Genomic DNA, 19,100 nt, shown 5'->3' with positions numbered 1-19,100 from the left:
CAAATTATATTATTTCTAGTAGATATTTACTGGATCCCTGGAGTTTTCATCACATTTAAAAATAAAAATGATACTCTCTTTTATTTTCCAATCTTTATACTAGACATCTTATTTTTTCCTTATACTAAAAATTTCTAAACTATTTTAATAGAAGAAATATCTATCACATTTCTGTTTTAATGGAATTGGCTGCTATATTTCTTTCTTTAGTATGATGTTTAGTTGTAGGATGTATTGAATAGTCTTTAAAATCTATTATAATGATGTTTTCGATGGCTGCTTAGTTTTATAAAACATTTTTTCAACGTATATTGATACAACAGTATGATTATTAAAAGTTTTTCTAAAGTCCTGTTGATTTTCTGATATAGAAACATGTTTGCATTACTGGAACAAATTATACTTGTTACAGTATATTACCAGCAATTATTTATATTTAAATATAACTTTTACTTACTTTGCTCACTTTTGTTTTTATATCTCCTGCTTTCCTTCCAAAGGCTATATTATGCTTGTGATACTATACTTTCCGAATTTTTTTTTCTTTTTCTTTTTTTTTTTTTTTATTTCGGCATATTATGGGGGTACAGATTTTAAGGTTTCAATAAATGCCCATTTCCCCCCTACTTTCCGAATTTTTGAATATCTGAAATTGCCAGTATTTCTCCGTCTCCACCCCAACATACTTGAATGATGGTTTACCAAAACAATTACACAATGATATCAAACTATAGCACCACTTGATTCAAAGACGCATATTTGAACTTTTATTAATTACATAATTTAAGGTGATAAAGTTAGGAAAAAAGAAAATGTATATAAACATTTAACTTTTAAAAATCACAGAAATACATTTTCTTTATAGCTCATTTAATTCAAAAGAGCCACGCAGTGGTCTTCTCACAAAATTTCAGAGTACTTAGTCCTATAAGCATCAGAAAATAACACTTTTCCCATTATAAATATGAATTGATCAAGTTATAAAATTCAAAGCTAATAACCACGTGTCCTCAGGGGGAAATCTTGACCTGAGAAAATTCATTTGTTATTACTTAACATAAAACTATTTCTGTGAAATATTTATCTCATGGCCCACATAAACATTCAGATTAGTTATTTAAAAGACAAATTAGGACAGACAACTCCCTTTATTATAAATGCTTTTTAAACTAAATACCAAGTTGATTTTTAAAAAACCAAACCCTGGGCCAGGCGTGGTGGCTCATGCCTGTAATCCTAGCACTTTGGGAGGCCGAGGCAGGCGGATTGCTCAAGGTCAGGAGTTCGAAAGCAGCCTGAGCGAGACCCCGTCTCTACCAAAAAATAGAAATAAATTAATTGACCAACTAAAAATATATATACAAAAAATTAGCCGGGCATGGTGGCGCATGCCTGTAGTCCCAGCTACTCGGGAGGCTGAGGCAGTAGGATCGCTGAGCCCCGGAGATTGAGGTTGCTGTGAGCCAGGCTGACGCCACAGCACTCACTCTAGCCTGGGCAACAAAGTGAGACTCTGTCTCAAAAAAAAAAAAAAAAAAAAAAAAACCAAACCCAAATTATTATGTCCACGAGAAAACCTTTTTTTATTAATATTAAAAATAAGCCGTGAGCCAAAGTTAACATAAAGAATAAAGTATATACCCAATTATTGGATTAAAGAAAAACTATAATGATGAAAATGATATCATTCCATAAATATTTAGTTTTAATATGAAATTTACTGTCGCCTTGGAGTAATTTCCTAGTATGAAAAAACATGCTGCTTCTCTACAAATAGAGTTCTTTCCATATAGAAAAATCACTACTTTGGTAACAATTCTAAATGATAAACAATTTATGTGAAAAACAACTGACAATAAATATTAAAAGAAAACTGTCTGGGAAGGTTGGTTCACATTTGTAATCTTAGCACTCTGGGAATCTGAGGTGGGAGGATCACTTGAGGCCAGAAGTTCTAGCTAGACCAGCCTGGGCAATACAACAAGACCTCATCTCTACAAAAAATAACAATAATAAAAAAATTAGCAGCACTTTGAGAGGGTGAGGTGGGAGGAGTGCTTGAGCCCAGCACGGGCAACATAGTGAGACCAAGTCTCTTAAAAAAACACAAAGAAAGAAAAAATAACTCCTAAAAATCATTGTTGACATAATTAAATACCTAGAAAATCAGTAGTACGGGGACATATACAGAATTAATAATACGATCTTTACTAAAGTAGTAGTTACTCAAAAGTTTAGGATGCAACAGTTTGTGATTTTGCTCAAGCACAAATTTGATACCTGCCTCTCATAAGTACAGTATGTAGAAATGAGTCACTTATCCGATACTAAGGTCAAGTAGAATGGTGTATAGTAATAGAAAATGATAGTGCTATGTCAAAAGTGAACAACTGAAGGTGTCTAAGAAAATGGTGGTTCCAGGAGAGAAAACAAATTCTGAATTAACTGTTTTTATTTTTTAATGTCAAATTTGGAAACTGCCTGGATCTATAACATTATTAGTCTCAACATATATTTTAAAAACTGGCAAAATTTGTCAGAATCAAGTTAAAGGCTTGCAGCGATCTAGGCAATATATATTCAAGAATAATCCTGAATCTCAGTAATAGCAGCAAGCTTTGTGGCATTTTAACTCGCCAACTCTGCAATGACCTCAATGACCAACATTCTACTATCATGGTGAAAACCATCAGCCTGGTAGCCACAAGAAGGAGCAAAAGAGGGCTACAGCTCCTGAAAAGCTTTATTCCCAAAGAACTATCATTACTTGACCTGATACTTCCCAGAAAGATTCCATTCACAAGGTTGTTGTTTTTGTTTTTTTTTTTTTTTTTTTTGAGACAGAGTCTTGCTTTGTTGCCCAGGCTAGAGTGAGTGCCATGGCGTCAGCCTAGCTCACAGCAACCTCAAACTCCTGGGCTCAAGCAATCCTCCTGCCTCAGCCTCCGGAGTAGCTGGGACTACAGGCATGCGCCACCATGCCCGGCTAATTTTATATATATATATTAGTTGGCCAATTAATTTCTTTCTATTTTTATAGTAGAGACAGGGTCTCGCTCAGGCTGGTTTTGAACTCCTGACCTTGAGCAATCCGCCCGCCTTGGCCTCCCAGAGTGCTAGGATTACAAGCGTGAGCCACCACGCCTGGCCCACAAGGTTGTTTTTATTTCATCTCACTCAGACTTCTCTCAGTGTGAAAAGTCCCTGACTCAAGTTCTAGTCTTGGCAAAGACTAGAAGGCTATTAAAAAAATCTCTTATCTAATCATGAGTTGACCACTAAGCAAACAAAGCAGAGACTTTAGTGGCCATGCACAATAAAGAATGCATACTCTGGAGAATTAGTTCATGGAAATCACTAAAAAGTAAATAACAACAACATAAATCCCCAGGGTTGAGGTGAATCTGATTTCTAAAGACATCACTTACACAGTCTAAAATGTCCAGTATTCAACCAGAAATTACAAGACATACAAAGGAAAGAATGGCCTATATACAGGGGGAAAATAGTACCTATAGACAAGGAATGAACAATGTCTCTGAGGAAGCTCTGATGCTGGATATACTAAGCAACTTTAAGTCAGCTATTTTAAATATGTGCACAAAACTAAAGGATACCATATCAGTAGAACTAAAGGTAAATATGAGAATACTGTCTCAAATAAAAAATATCAACAAAGAAATTAAAAAATTTTAAAGAAACAAATTCTGGAGTTGAAAAATATAATTGAAATTAAAAACTCAGTAGACACGCTTGATAAAAAATCAGTGAACTTAAAGATAGATCAATTAAGATAATACATTCAGAGGAACAGGGGAAAAAAGGAGGAGGAGGAAAGATGAACAGAGTCTCAGATATCTGTGGGATACATCAGGCATAGCAACACATGCATAATGAGAGTCCCAAAAGGAGAGAGAAAGGAGAAGAAAGAATATTTGAAAAAATAATGCTGAACCATGTAATCCCAAGCTGTAAAGTGAACATTACAGTTTAGGAGGGGGTTAGTTTCTGTTGCCATATTCCTCCCATTCTTTCCTATACGTAAATCATTTAAGAGAGTAGGAAAGTTAAAGACTACCTTAAACAAAAGAGCATGATGGTGAAAGAAAAACTGCTCCTTTCATTTTATCAACATATTTTTCTCCTCCTTTGGGGACCACAGAAACTTCCATTATTGTATATGGCTAAACATTATAAACAAAAGCTTCTATCTTATTACAGACTCTTTTTGCTGAATTTTCTCTCATCTAAGACCAAATGTCCTGATTAATAAGGGCCCTCAATGGATGCCACGAACACACTAGAAAAGCAAATACCTGAAGAATGCCTGGTAAATTATTATTAGGAATTTTATTCTACTATAAGGCAAGTGAGGGGGAGAAATATGATTGGCAGTGCCATTAAGTAGAGCTACTCAGTCAACAAAGAATCATGGCATATATCTAGAAAAACTACATGAATACACAAGTTGGAGAATACACCATTGCTATGATTTAGATATGGTTTGTGTGGCCCTGCCAAGTCTCATGTTGAAATTTGATCCCCAGTATTGGAGATGGAGCCTGGAGGGAAGTGTTTGCAGAGCAGGGTTGGATCCCTCATGAATGACTTGGTGCCATTCTCACAAGAATGAGTGAGTTCCCACTCTTGGTTCCCATGAGAACTGGTTATTGAAAAGAGCCTAGCACTTCCTCCACGCTCTTGCTTCCTCTAGTCATATGATCTGCACATGGGCTCCCTCTCACATTTCATCATGAGTAGAAGCTTCCAGAGGCCCTCATCACAAGCAGATGTTGGCGCCATGTTTCTTATACAGCTTGCAGAAACATGAGCCAAACAAGTATTCCTTTATGGCAACACAAATGGACTAAGAAACCCATCTTGTACAAGAGTAGTTAGCTAGGGTTCACAAACTAGTTCAGTAACCTGCTCCTACTCACTAACCTCCCAGCAAGTGCATTTAAATACATGCCAGGCACTTTATGTACATTATATCTCACTGAATTAATCTTAGGAGGTTAGTATTATGCCATTACCAAAAATATCTTTTAGCATGTTTCATTTATAAATAGTTGAAAGGTCCACTGTACACTATTCTGATGATAAATCTAGGGATTTGATAATTTAGGGAAATATTCAAGTATTTACAGTGCCACTTATTGCTGTGATCCTATAGATGTAAAAAGTTAAGCAATCAATGATGTATGATGTGAGTTCCTTTAAAAAAAAAAAAAACATAAAACCCTGTATTTCAATGTATTATTAAAAAATCTAGACTGTTAAACATGAAAGAACTGGTAAGAGATTCCTTGTCTGACTTTTGCAGATATATTAATTAGAGTTTCTTAGATTTGACCTAATGATGTCTTCTGCTAAGCCAAATTAATGATTAGGGAGACATAATAACTAAATGCAATGTATTACTCTGGGTTGAATTCTGCAATAGAATGAGGACATTAATGGAAAAACTGCAAATTCCAAATAGAAGTCTCTGGAGTTTCATTAATAGAAATGTACCAATGTTTCTCTCTCAGTTTTGACTAATGCACCACAATCAAATACGATGTTAACAATGGGGTAAATTAAGGTAGGGGTACACAGGAGTTCTCTGTACTATCTTGCAATTTTTCTGTAAGTCTAAAATTAGCCTAAAATAAAAAGCTTAAATTTAAGAAATAAGCACAAGAGAAAATAACATGAGTAAAAAACAAAAGAAACAGACAATAGAAATACAGATTTATCAAATGTGGACTTAATCAAATGCAGACAGATAGATATAAACATAGACTTACTATGTTCAAGGATATAAGAGACAAGAGTGACAATTTTGGCAAAGAACTGGAAACAACTAAAAGAACCAAATGGCATCTAACTGCAGATTGTTTTTAAGCTGAAAGGGGAAAATTAGTATCCCATATAGCAGCAAAACCAGACAGCACCTTGAATTATTCATCAAAATGAAAGTAACTAACGCGTGACAGAACACTGTGTAGCTCCACCCGTAAGACCTCAAGAAGAAAACAACATACGTTTATAAAACATTCAGACTGGGAATTTATCACAGAAATCATTAAACAAATCCAAAATTAGGAACATTCTATTTTTTAAGAGAGATAATTTTATTCCTCAAAAATACCTAGAAAGGCTGAAAAACTATATGAAATTAAATGAGATGGAAAGGACACAATTAATGTAATACCTTATCCTGGACTAGATCCTGGAAAGGAAGGAGGATAATTCTATAAAGGACATTATTGAGTAAACTAACAAAATTGGAAAACAGATGCCAGATTGGATAAAAGTATTAATGTTAAATTGCCTAAAGTTGGTAACTATACTGTGTGGTTATGGAAAAGAACTTGCTTAGAGTTAAAAAATATACATTGAAGAATTTAGGAGTAAAGGGACATGATATATCTAACTTACTCTCAAATAATTTTTTAAAATGTGAGAGGTGGTTAGAGAGGAGGGAGACATGTATGTATGTATGTACAGAAAAGGGATGATAAAGCAAATGCAGTAAAACTTTGTGTAAGGTTATAAGGAGTTCTCTGTACTACTGTTGCAAACTTTCAATAAGTCTAACATTATTTCCAAATTAAAAAAAAATAAAGCAAATGGAAGTTCTAGAACTAGAAAAATATATTCAAAAACTAAAATTAAGACCAAAATATAGTTAAGAGCAAATTAATAACAGTAATGCCTTGTGAAAATATAGGTGAAAAGAATCTAAAGCTCTTCCATTGTCCAAGAAGAGGTAAAAATACAATTAAGATCAAACTTTGATAAGCTAAGGATGGATGCTTTAATCTTTTGGGTAACCACTGAAAAAAATTACAAAAGAACATATAATTTCCAAGTTATTGGGGGGAAATAAGGAATAATAAAAATTGTTTTGATCAACGCAAAGAAAAAGAAGCATAGAACTGGTAGGACAAATAGAAACCACACAGCAATGTGTTATATTTAAACTTAACTATATCAATGACTGGATTAACACAGACCAAAGTCTTCCTAAGGGAAAAAAACTTGTCTGAATGAATAAAAATAAAACCCAACTATATGCTATTCTGAGCATAAGCATATAGAAATGTTGAAAGTAAAAGAATGAAACAAATCATACTTTGCCAACACTAATTAAAAGAAAGCTGGAGTAGCTATAGCAATGTGAGACTAAGTCAACTTTCAAACAAAAGGCATTATTAGAAATACAGAGAGACATTTCATAATGGTAAAAGTCAATTCACCAGGAAGATACAACAATCCTAAATCTGAATGTACCTAAACAAGACAGCTTCAAAATATATAGAGTAAAAACTGTTGGGAACCACCAGGCGAAACTGATAAATCCACAATCATAGTGTATTATTTTATCACACCATTCTCAGCAAATAATTTTAAAAAATAAGGATATGAAATATTTGAGGACCATCATTAACAAAATTGACATACACTGCATCCAATAACTACAGGATTCACATTATTTTTAGGCACATCTAGAACATTCATTAAAACTGACTATATAATGAATTGTAAAAGCAGATCTCAATAAATATCAAAAGAAGACAATAATATGAAAATAGATTCTCTGATAATAGTACAATTAAGCTAGAATTCACTAATAATAAATGAGACATAGTAAGAAATATATATTTTGTTTCTGCCCCATTTCCTAGCACAAAACCTCTAAAGCCTTTGGAATTTCTGAAGTGATAAGTGGTTTTTGTATGCTAATGAATGATTGGTAGGTGGAGACTCCAGTATATAGTCTTGGAAGGGGGGCTGGTTGCCAATCTAACCCTGTGAGTAGAGCTGAACTTTAGGCCTCAGCCTCTGACCTCTGTGGAAGAAAGAGGGGTTGAAGCTTGCAGGGCAAATGACTTAATCAATCATATCTACATAATAAAGCCTCCATAAAAACCCAAAAGGATGGGGTTCGCAGAGCTTCTAGATTGGTGAATATGGCCAGATGTTGGGAAAATGGCACATCCAAAAGAGGCTGGAAACTCAGTTCCCCTTACCACTTCTTCCATCAGACTGTTCTGAGCTGTATTCTCGTTTTCCCCATCTCTTCCATCAGACTGTTTCTGAGCTGTATTCTTTTATAATACACCAGTAATCTTGTAAGTTAACTGCCCGAGTTCTGTGAGCCATCCTAGGAAATGATCAAACCTGAGGACAGGGTCCAGGGAACCTGATTTGTAGCCACGTGGAACAGAAGTTGTGGGTAACCTCAAGACCCATCACTTGTAATTGGCACTGAAGGGGAAGGCAGTGTTTAGTCTTTACTGAGTCCATAACCTGTGAGGTCTGTGCTAACTCCAGTAAATAGGGTCAGAAATGAATTGAAATCCAGTCAGTATCTGCCAGAGAACTGAACTGAATTATTATAAGAAAAAAGCCCTCATACTTGGTGGCTAGAAGTGTTAGTGTGTGTAGTAGAGGAAAAAACAGTTTTCCTTTAATTGGTGTAGAGGAGTTATTTCCCTTGCAATAAGATAACCAGGCAATCATCAACTGTTTGAAAATTAATAAGTATACTTTTAAATACCTATGGATCAAGAAGAAATCATGAGAATTATAAAAATATTTTGAAATGAATGATAATGAATATATTACTATAACAGAAGTAAAGGCTTGAAACAGGGCAAAATGTATTACAAGCTGTCTTTTTAAACCTCCCCCCATTATTTTTGGGAATTAAAATCTGCATTCCTGCCCAAGGCCAGTAATCAGAGGGGCAGAGAAGTGTTCTTTGTTCTTTTCTTACTATTATCTTAAACCACAGGAGATGGCTCAAGAGGAATTATCTGGGCAAAGGTCACGAGAACCTCTTCACTGGCGATAAGGCCAACCAGGACCACCAACCATAGTTAAACAGCAATAGCCTGGAGCTGAAAATCCCCTTTTAAAACTCTGTATTTCTGCTTAAAGGTGGGGACCATGGTTGTTTAAGACAAGAGTCTGCCATCCTCCTCATTTGGTGGCAAATTAATAAGCTTCGCTTTCCTTTTCCTCAAACCAATTGTCCTGGTTCTTCATTCAGCCTTGGGAACAAGTAGTACCAAACTTTTGGTAACACTACCAATGTAAATTTCTAATTGCAGAAAAATTAGTAAATTGAAGAGATTATGAAAAATACAATAAAAGTCTACTACCCATTAACTAAAAACAAACACTGTAGTACATTTCTCTTCAATATTTTCTACCAAAAAAAGTACATATAGTTTTATTTACTTTAAAAGCCTAAGACTTATCCTCTTGTTTTTCAATTAAAAACACACACACTTTAGAAACTTTATTCTAATGGCTATAAAAATATTCAACTTATATTTCACTTTCTGTATAAACCTTTGGGTACCATTCCTATTTTTACAGTTTTTCTCTCCAGAAAGTACCTAGGACTTCAATAATTTCACAGTAATTCAAAAAATAAATTTAGCTCTGGAAGGTTTTCAATAAGTATATGCACAGGCACATTACTATCCCACATATTAGAAATTAATATTTTTCCTTCACAAACTTTCCCTTAACCTTAATGTTCCTGCTAAGCATTCAAATACTCCTATCTCCTTAAATAGAATATGACAGCTTATAAAAATGTAAACTTTCTTTTTCTCTAAATTAATCATTTAATAAATATATGAAGTGTTACAGCATTAATTCAAATCCCTAAAAGAACTTCTATTTCTAAAATATAACACACAATAAATGTAGCATAGTCACTTACCACTTGATCTGTTTTTACGACTTGATTTCCCACCAGTAAGAAGCATCTTGAGACTGTTCCGAAACATGGTTATGCTATTCTAGCACACAACTCTAAAAGAAAATAAAGGAAAGTATATTTAAGAAAACTTGATTGTCTATCCAAAATACTAACAAGAAATTAAAATCTACCATAAAGAATTAACTGTTTAAATATGTAGTACAAAATTATACCTAAATGATAAAAAAAAGACCATTAAACATTCATATAGGTCCTTAAAAGTATACTACTTTGACTATGCTAAGAAATAAAGATAGATATTACTGAGGATACACAGAAATAAAAAACGCAATTAGGTAGCTATAAATGCAGTCTACCTCTCACCTGACTCTCCATTAGTCAATTTTCCCACATTCCTCACACATACACAAAGATTCTAGAAACTTATAGCACCTGCAGATTTTCCTCTGGTCAAGCCATCTCACAAGACTACTGATATACATGAAGCAGTGTCTATCCTCTCTATGGCCCACTACTATCAAAGAAAAACTCTTCTAGCTGTGCTTTGGATTAGATCCTCTATCTATCACCTTCTCAAGGACTTTTATCAAAAACTCATCTTTGTTTCCTCTCTTCAAAACTTTTTCTCTCTTCTGAATCATTTCAATCATAACATGAACGTATTTCAGTATGTCCAATCCAATAACATGTCCTATCCAATAACAAAGCCCTCTTCCTTACTCTCCCATAGTTCAATTATTGCTCCTTTATCTTGCCCTTCTTCAAAGCAAAATTGCCTGAAAATGCTGTTAGTACTTGGTGTATCCATCACATCGAATAGAGTGAATATGAAGCAGAACACAGGTCAACAGACAATACTCAAACCAAGGAACAGAGAGATAAAAGTTGAAAAATACAGAAAAGCATATTAGATGCATATGGAACCCATTGAAAAGTTCTTACATACATATTATTGGCATGTCAAAAGAAAACAATGTGAATATTAGGAAGAAGCAATATTAGAAATGATACAGCCAAAAATTTTCTAACATTAATGAAAGACATGAAGCCACATCTTAAAGCCTGTTGAATATGAGCAGAATAATTACAAAGAAAAACACTACGCAAATCATAGCCAAAATGCTAAATATCAAAGACAATCTTTAGAACAGCTAGACAACAAAATAAACACATTTAAAGTAGCAACAATCAACAGACATAATTTTTTTAAAGAGAAATGGTAAATGACAAAAGACAATGGAGTGATACTTTAAATTTCTGAAATAAAATGGGTGTCAAGTAATCTATTTTCAGTTAAAAATATCTTTGAAAAATGAAAAGAAATAATTTCAGAAAAGAAAAAGCTAAGAATTCATCACTAAAAGAAATACAAAAACACAATTCTTCCAACAGAAAGAAAATAATACTCAAATAAAAAGCACAGAAATGCAAAAAGAAAGCCATAGGAAGTCTAAATATGTTGGTAAGCACAAATGAACAATGCGTACAAAAATAACAACATTCATAGCCTGTTAATTTTAAAACATATGTAGATTTAAAATGCAACAACAATAAAAAAAGGCAGGAGTAGGATAAATGGAATTAAAGTCTCTAAGATATCTGTATTATCTAGGAATAACAGAAGTAATAATTTACCTTAGATTTCAATAACTCAAAAAACTCATGTAGTAATCTCTAGGATATCCATTAAGAGCTACCTAAAGTTCATGACCAGCCTGAGCAAGAGTGAGACCCTGTCTCTACTAAAAATAGAAAAATTAGCCAGGCATGGTGGCATGCACCCATAGTCCCCCACTTGGGAAGCTGAGGCAGAAGGATCACTTGAGCCCAGGAGTTTGATGTTGCAGCGAGTTATGATGATGCCACTGCAGTCTAGCGAGGGCAACAGAACAAGACCCTGACTCAAATTAAAAAAAAAAAGAAAGCTAATTAAGGAGATAAAAAGAATAATTAAAAATATTTGACTAAACCAAAGAAAGTAAAACATAAGAGAAAATGTATAGCATAAACATGTGGATAAAATGTAAAACGTGTACTAAGATGGTAGATTTAAACTCAATATATATCCATTATTATGTTAAATACTCTAGAAAAAGACTATTATATAGACACAGAAAGACTGAATCTAAAATGATAGGAAAAGATATCATTCAAAGACCAACTAAAAGGAAGTTGGCGTATATATGCCAATATTAGGCAAAAAGCATTACTAAAAAATAAAGGCATTTCTTAGTAATTAAAAAGTCATACCAATAAGAAGATATCAGAATTCCAAATCTGAACAGACCCAATAACAATCCTTAAAAATACATAAAACAAAAGTATACAAAAGTAAAAGGTGACAAATCCACAATCATATGGAAGACTAACACACTCTGTCAACAGCTACCAGATCAAGCAAATTACTAAAATATAGAATATCTAAACTACACAATAACTATAGACAATTTTACATCATCACATTGATATATATGCATATATATGCTCTTCCAAATAAAAACTATACACAAAATACCAAAATGGACCACATGCTAGGTCATACAGTACAAATTTGAAAAGACTGATATCTTTCAGAGTATATTCTCTGAATACAATGCAATTAAGCTAGAAATAATATTTTATTAAAAAACTTCTTTAATTGGTTTACAAAGGAGCCACAGACTACATTGAAACTAATCTTTGTACAAAAGGCATAAAAAAGTACCCCAAAACACCCAAAGACAAAAGGCAAGAGGAAAGACAAGAAAGGAAGACACAAAAGGAACAGAAACTTAAAGACAAGAGATTAGCACCATACACACACAAGAGTGGGAATGGGTGGAGAGAAAGATGAGAGAACATTTAAAAGTATTTACCCACACAGCCCTGATGATAACTGGATTGGAACCAACAACAATCACAGCATAATATACATATTTTTTTAAGAAATAAGGTCTCACTATATCACCTAGGCTGGAGTGCATTCACTGCCTGCTGGAATTCCTGGGCTCAATTGATCCTACTGTTTCAGCCTCCTGAGTAGCTAGAACACAGGCACATGCCACTATGACCAGCTAATTTTTCTTTTTTCATTTTTATAGACAGGGTCTCACTGTGTTGCCCAAGCTTGTCTTGAATCCTTGGCCTTAAGCAATCCTGGGAAAAATTATTCACAAAACATATACATAAGACTTGATATCCAAGATATAGTAGCTTCTCCCCTTATCCACAGTTTTGCTTTCTGTGGTTTCAGAAAGCATGGAGAAAATTCTAGCAGTTTTATTGTGAAAATAAGCATATGCTTATACTTAATGTATGATTCCACCCCTACATATTTATTCAAGAGAAATTAAAACATATGTGCATAATAAAAAGACCAGTACAACAATCTTCACAGCAGCTTTATTTACAATAGCCAATAACTAGCCTAGGGGTCTAGCAACAGGAGAATGGATAAACAAACTAGGGGATATTCATACAATGGAATAATACTCAGCAATAAAAAGGTATGAACTACTTATATATTCAATAACATAGATAGATCTCAAAATACAATATGCTGAAAAAACCCTTACATAGCCATGTATGCACTGAATTATTCCATTTACAACAAGTTCAAGAATAAAGCAATCTGTGGCAGAAAAAAAATCAGAATATGGTTGTCTCTTGGGAGTAGATATGGAGATTAACTGAGAAATGGCATGAGGAAACAGTCCAGGATGTTAGTAATATTCTGTATCTTGATGGAATTTGGAATATACAGGTGGATGATGCACTTGTCAAAACTCAGCAAATTTTCACATTAGATTTTTTTCATCATATTGTATATAAATTTTACCTCAAAAGAAAAAAGTAAAATATTAAACTCTGTTTAATGATAATCATGCTTAAATATTTAGGGAAAAGCATACAGATGTCTGCAATTTACTTTGAAATGCACCAAAAAATAAGGTGGATTGATGGGTTTTAGAGCCATGGGAAGGCAGGTATGTGATAAGGTAATTATAGCAAAATAAAACGTTAACAGTAAACTCTAAGTAGCAGATACACATGTGTTAACTAAAATTTTTTTAAATTTAAATAACTGAGGTGTTAATGGCTCAGAGTCACTCCCCCATTCTCCAGAGAATTATCCTTGCCTGACTGGAACCACCTTGTCCTGAAAGTTTCATGTCTCACTACTACCTCAACCCTGGAGAGATTCTCAGCCAATGACTGATTAGTAATGGGATACAAAAGACCAGATTCCTTAACTCAAGGGGAAGATAACTTTGTAGTATGATTTATGCTCCAAAACCTCACCCATATCTTCTTATGTTTCATTTTTCTCCAAATACTTATCTCTAAGTGATACATTATATACCTGTTTGTTTTACTGTCAGTTCACCAACTAAAATATAAGCTCCAGGAGGAAATGGAAGTTGCTCATTTAATTCATTGCTACAATTCTATAACTGGAGAATGATGCCTGATACACTGGAAGTGCTAAATAAATATTTCTTAAATTCATCAACTGTATTTCTTTTGTTTATATACCACAAGCCCCTTATAGAGAAACCTGGTCTTTATCCTCACCACCTAGTTTTCAACACTTCTTAATAAACAAATGGATAATTGAGCAAAGACTTGTTTCATCAGATTATTAACCTAGTAAAGAAGTAAAGGGGTACAATAAAAGTAAGTTTCAATGGATGAGAAAAGGTTTTTTTTTTTTTCCATGAATCATTTGAGAATGAGAGAAAGGTTTTGAATCAACTACAATAATAGGAAATGCCTAGTGTGAACGTACACCAAGAGTAGTGACAGAAAGGCATGAAAATTCTAGGCATAGTTCAAAATTTTATTTGAGGGAAAGCAAAGAAAATTCTAGCCATGATTTGAACTACTGCCTAACTCAGACTCTTATATTATTTATGCACAGTTCTTCAAAGTTTCAAAAACAAAAAATGTATGAGCACAGATTATTATTATTAGAATAGCTATTGATTATTTAAACTTTACTAAGACTAGGAGTGAAAAAAAAGAATAAAAATCTCACATGTAAAACCAAGATAATATCCTACAGTTAATTTAGTAAAAAACTTTGATGACTGGAATAAATTAATTTATAACGATCACTTTTTGAAGAGTATAGAGATTTTTTTCTCTACTAGTCCTCATTTTATAAAACATTAAATGTATAAAGAATGAAATAAAACATAAAATACTTAAGGCTACTCATTTCATAGTACATTTTGATAAAATGACTTTCTTATTCAAGTTAACAAGTCAATAGAAAATTGCTTGTAATAAAATGTTAATATAGACACTCCACAAAGTGAAGCTAAGTGGGAAAAGGTAATTTGATCTAACTGACAATAATATATGCCTAAATTTCATCCTACTTTTTCAAACTTTATATCCAAAATTTAAAATGTTAACTTTCTCATAGGATAAATTTCTGGCAAGTGAAATCTTGCCAGATAAATTCTGGTAATTTTCTGAAATCACAGGATAAATTTCTGGCAAGTGAAATCTCTAGAAAGGAAAATAAAAACCATTCACAGGTCCCCAATCATTTCTAATTATCTTATACTTAACTGATTTTGAACATTATGTTATCTGCATGGCCTCTAAGCTTTTGTTTGTGACACCTGCTCTAAACCATTCAGGAGAAGTATTGACTTCTTAATGGCTCACCAAGGCTAGAGACTCAATATCTTATTTCAATGTCATCTTCTACTATCTTATTAGTGAACAATCAATAATCATTTTCAATGTTCATCCCTCCTGTATATTTAAAGCACTTTTCTTACCCTGTTATTTTTTTTAAAGTGCAATATCCCCCTCACAAAACTGTTTATGTAATTAATAATGTAATCAAATTAACTATTAAGTACTTCTGTACTATTTTGAAATTCACGGTATTGCCATTCACTTTTCCATTCCATTAGTCAGCTTTTTATTTATTTATTTTTAATTAAAAAATATTTGCAGTGCCCTTTTATTGATAAATAAATGAGATACTTATTTTATACATTTAAATTATTTTAAGATTTAATAACAATAGTTAGCTACAATGTAACCCAGAAATGAAAATATACAAAGTAGTTTTAATACAACAAGCATTTCTACCTGCTGGTACACTTATAGTTCCTACAAAGATACATATTTATTTTTAAAATAGTCAACTTTTAAAAAATCTCTTTTTCTATATCCCTTTCCTGTTTAAATGGATTGATATTATTTTTTATTCTCATTTTTAGTTTTGTGGATTAACTTACTCTTATTTTTAGCCTTGTTTCCAATTTGAAAAACAAGTTTCTTGACATTAGAACTATGCCTAATAAATAAATTATACCATTAAAATGCTTTTAAAGTTCTATAAAGACTGAAGAAAATGTTTCAAACACTAGTAAAATAAAAAGATAAGGAAAGTAATATACTAAGATATTGTCTATAGTAATTACAAAAACAAGAATGCAAACTGATCCAAATGATGAATTAAGTAGTATCTCTACAGTCAAACCACAAAATCTTTTATGATTCTCTACACAATATTAATTTGGATATTACCTTCAGAGAACTATTGAATACAAAACTTTTGGTATAATTACAAAAAGTAAACTATATATAGTTAAAGTAAATGTTATCCATTTTCTATCATTTTTCAACTTAGAGCTTCTTTTAAGGGAAATTTTTATAGGGGAGCAACACAAACACACACTAACACATTTAATAAACATTTCAAATAAATTTTTAAACACTACAGACAAGGATGCAGTGGTTAATGATGCAGACATGATGGAAATGTTGGAATAAAGCAGTAATATCATTTTATAATATATAGTTACAAAGGAAGAGATGCTTAACAGTTAAATGTATGTCTTTGATTTTTTAAATGCATGTTTTTAAAATATCAAAAAGATAGCATACCTCCTTATATAGAAAACCTAAAGAAGAAATGGCAGAAGTACATAATTAATGACTATACTTATTTAACATTTAGCATATGTTTATCCCATTAAACTGCAAAGCAAAAGCTAGGTCACCACTGAAGACATAACAACTAGCACAGTAGGTAGAATATAAAAGGAATTTAGTAAATATTTGTTGAAAGCATGAGAGACTCCAAAAAGTGGAATCATAAATAATCTCAAAAGAATAAAGAAAGAAAGAAATAGGGAAGAATTCAAAAGTGTGTGTGTTATATATAACCGTACAGGGAGAAGTAAATAACCAATGATGGATGCAATAGTGTGAATTGTGAGTATATCACATAGAAAGATAAATCTAACATGAATTGAGGCTCTAAAAAGTAAAAACTCTATCTTTAGGAAAAAAATTATAAACAATAATGGAACCAGGGCAATATAAGAAAGACAAATCATTTGTCCACTATCTGGAAATTGCACGTTTTTCCACCTGTGAAAGGCATATTGATGGACCAGTATATTATCAAGACTGGCTTTCTTTAAATATTGACTGAGATAAATTGCTAAATGCCTTAAATATATTCCATGAAGTAACTTTGGAAGTACTTATAATTAAAGATAACAGAAAGTAAAAATATATGTTAAGTATAGAATGTCCAATTTCCTTAAGTACTAAGTTTGACAGTTGGTATCTCTGACATTTATTTCACTTTGACACTTCCTGTTTATTTGGGGGGGGAGGCTATTTGTTTGTTTTGTTTTGCTTTTATTGTGAATGTGTGTCCTCATTCTTTCAAATGTACATTGTGGCTTGTGATTATCTTTCAAATTTTTTTTTTTTTTTTTTTTTTTTTGAGACAGAGTCTCACTTTGTTGCCCAGGCTAGAGTGAGTGCCGTGGCGTCAGCCTAGCTCACAGCAACCTCAAACTCCTGGGCTCGAGTGATCCTTCTGCCTCAGCCTCCCGGGTAGCTGGGACTACAGGCATGCGCCACCATGCCCGGCTAATTTTTTTTTTTTTTATATATATATCAGTTGGCCAATTAATTTCTTTCTATTTATAGTAGAGACGGGGTCTCGCTCTTGCTCAAGCTGGTTTTGAACTCCTGACCTTGAGCAATCCGCCCGCCTCGGCCTCCCAAGAGCTAGGATTACAGGCGTGAGCCACAGCGCCCGGCCCATCTTTCAAATTTTTTTAAGAGCAATTTTTGTGAAACCATGGATAAGTCAAAAATTTGTATTATATTTTAATATGAGTTCCATTGTAGAACCAATGCAGTGCAGAAAGCTCAAAATATCAACAAAGCGTACAGGAAGGATGTGGCACAGTACATCAATGGTTTGAGAAGTTCCATTCTGGTGATTTTAATCTTGAAAATGAGCCAGGTCGGTGACATGAGACAAAGGTGGATAACAATGAGCTGAAAGTGGTAGTGGAAGTGAATCCATCTCAACCTATGCGTGAACTAGCAGCAAGGTTTGATGTTACTATTCCAACAATATTGGACCATTTAAAACAAATGGATAGATGGGTAACACATGAATTAAACAAGCATCAGAAGAGAAACTGTCTCAAAGCTTGCCTTTCTTTGCTGTCACAACATGAAGGCAAACCATTTCTACACCATATTATTACGTGTGATGAAAAATGGATTATTTTTGACAATAGGAAGCATCTGATGCCATGGTCAGATAAAGACGAACTGCTGAAACACAGTCCCAAACTGAATATTCATAAAAAAAAAAAACTACTGGTGTCTGTTTGGTAGTCTATCACTCATATTATCCACTACACCTTCATGAAACCTGCTCAATTACAGAGGATATCTGCTGCAACCAATTGGATGAAACAATGGGGATGCTTGTGATTAAGCATCTGAGACTGGTCAATAGAGACAGGCCAATTATCCTGCAACACCACATGTTGCAAAAACAAACAAACAAACAAACAAAAAACGCTGCTCAAACTACAGAGGCTGGACTGGGAAACTCTCTGTCATCCACTGTATTCACCACACCTTGCTACTAACTGACTACCACTTCTTCCAGGTTTTGGACCACGTCTTCCAAGGAAAAATATTCAGTTCTCAATAAGCTGTGGAAAATGCCTTTGGTGATTTCATGGCCACTCGCTCTCCAGGCTTCTTTGCTGCTGGCATGAGCAACCTACCTTTAAAATGGCAAAACTTTGTCGAAAGTTAGGCACACACTTTGATTACTTGTACTGCTTCTTTTCTGAGATATAATAAACTAAACTTTTGATTCAAAATTGGACATTTCATATTTAATGGCCTAATACATATGGGAAGGACCAAAAGAAGTCTAGCGTATCTGCTAAAATATTCAGCCACCACAAAATATCTACTCATACCAGAACTTCTCTCAACAAGTTACATCTAGAAAAAAGTCTTTGGATTAACAAAATTATCTGAGTCGAGACCAAAGGTAATCTCTGATAGTTTTCCTAACAGATAAATT

The 19,100-nt window shown here is 33.3% G+C and overlaps 1 protein-coding gene across 10 annotated transcripts in view; it reads right to left on the bottom strand.

Annotated features, from left to right (window-relative positions):
* TANC2 (tetratricopeptide repeat, ankyrin repeat and coiled-coil containing 2) overlaps positions 1–19,100 on the bottom strand; it is a 370,065-nt gene that overhangs the window by 317,362 nt on the left and 33,603 nt on the right. For all 10 annotated transcript variants that reach the window (XM_012747318.3, XM_012747321.3, XM_012747322.3 and 7 more), the window contains exon 2: positions 9,731–9,822. In XM_012747318.3, coding sequence (XP_012602772.2) covers positions 9,731–9,797 — 67 coding nt within the window. In that variant the 5' untranslated portion in view covers positions 9,798–9,822. The remainder of the gene's footprint in view (positions 1–9,730; positions 9,823–19,100) is intronic.

This window comes from Microcebus murinus, chromosome 18, assembly GCF_040939455.1.
Source record: "Microcebus murinus isolate Inina chromosome 18, M.murinus_Inina_mat1.0, whole genome shotgun sequence".
Taxonomy (NCBI): Eukaryota; Metazoa; Chordata; class Mammalia; order Primates; family Cheirogaleidae; genus Microcebus; species Microcebus murinus.
This window is presented reverse-complemented; position numbering and strand designations above follow the sequence as displayed.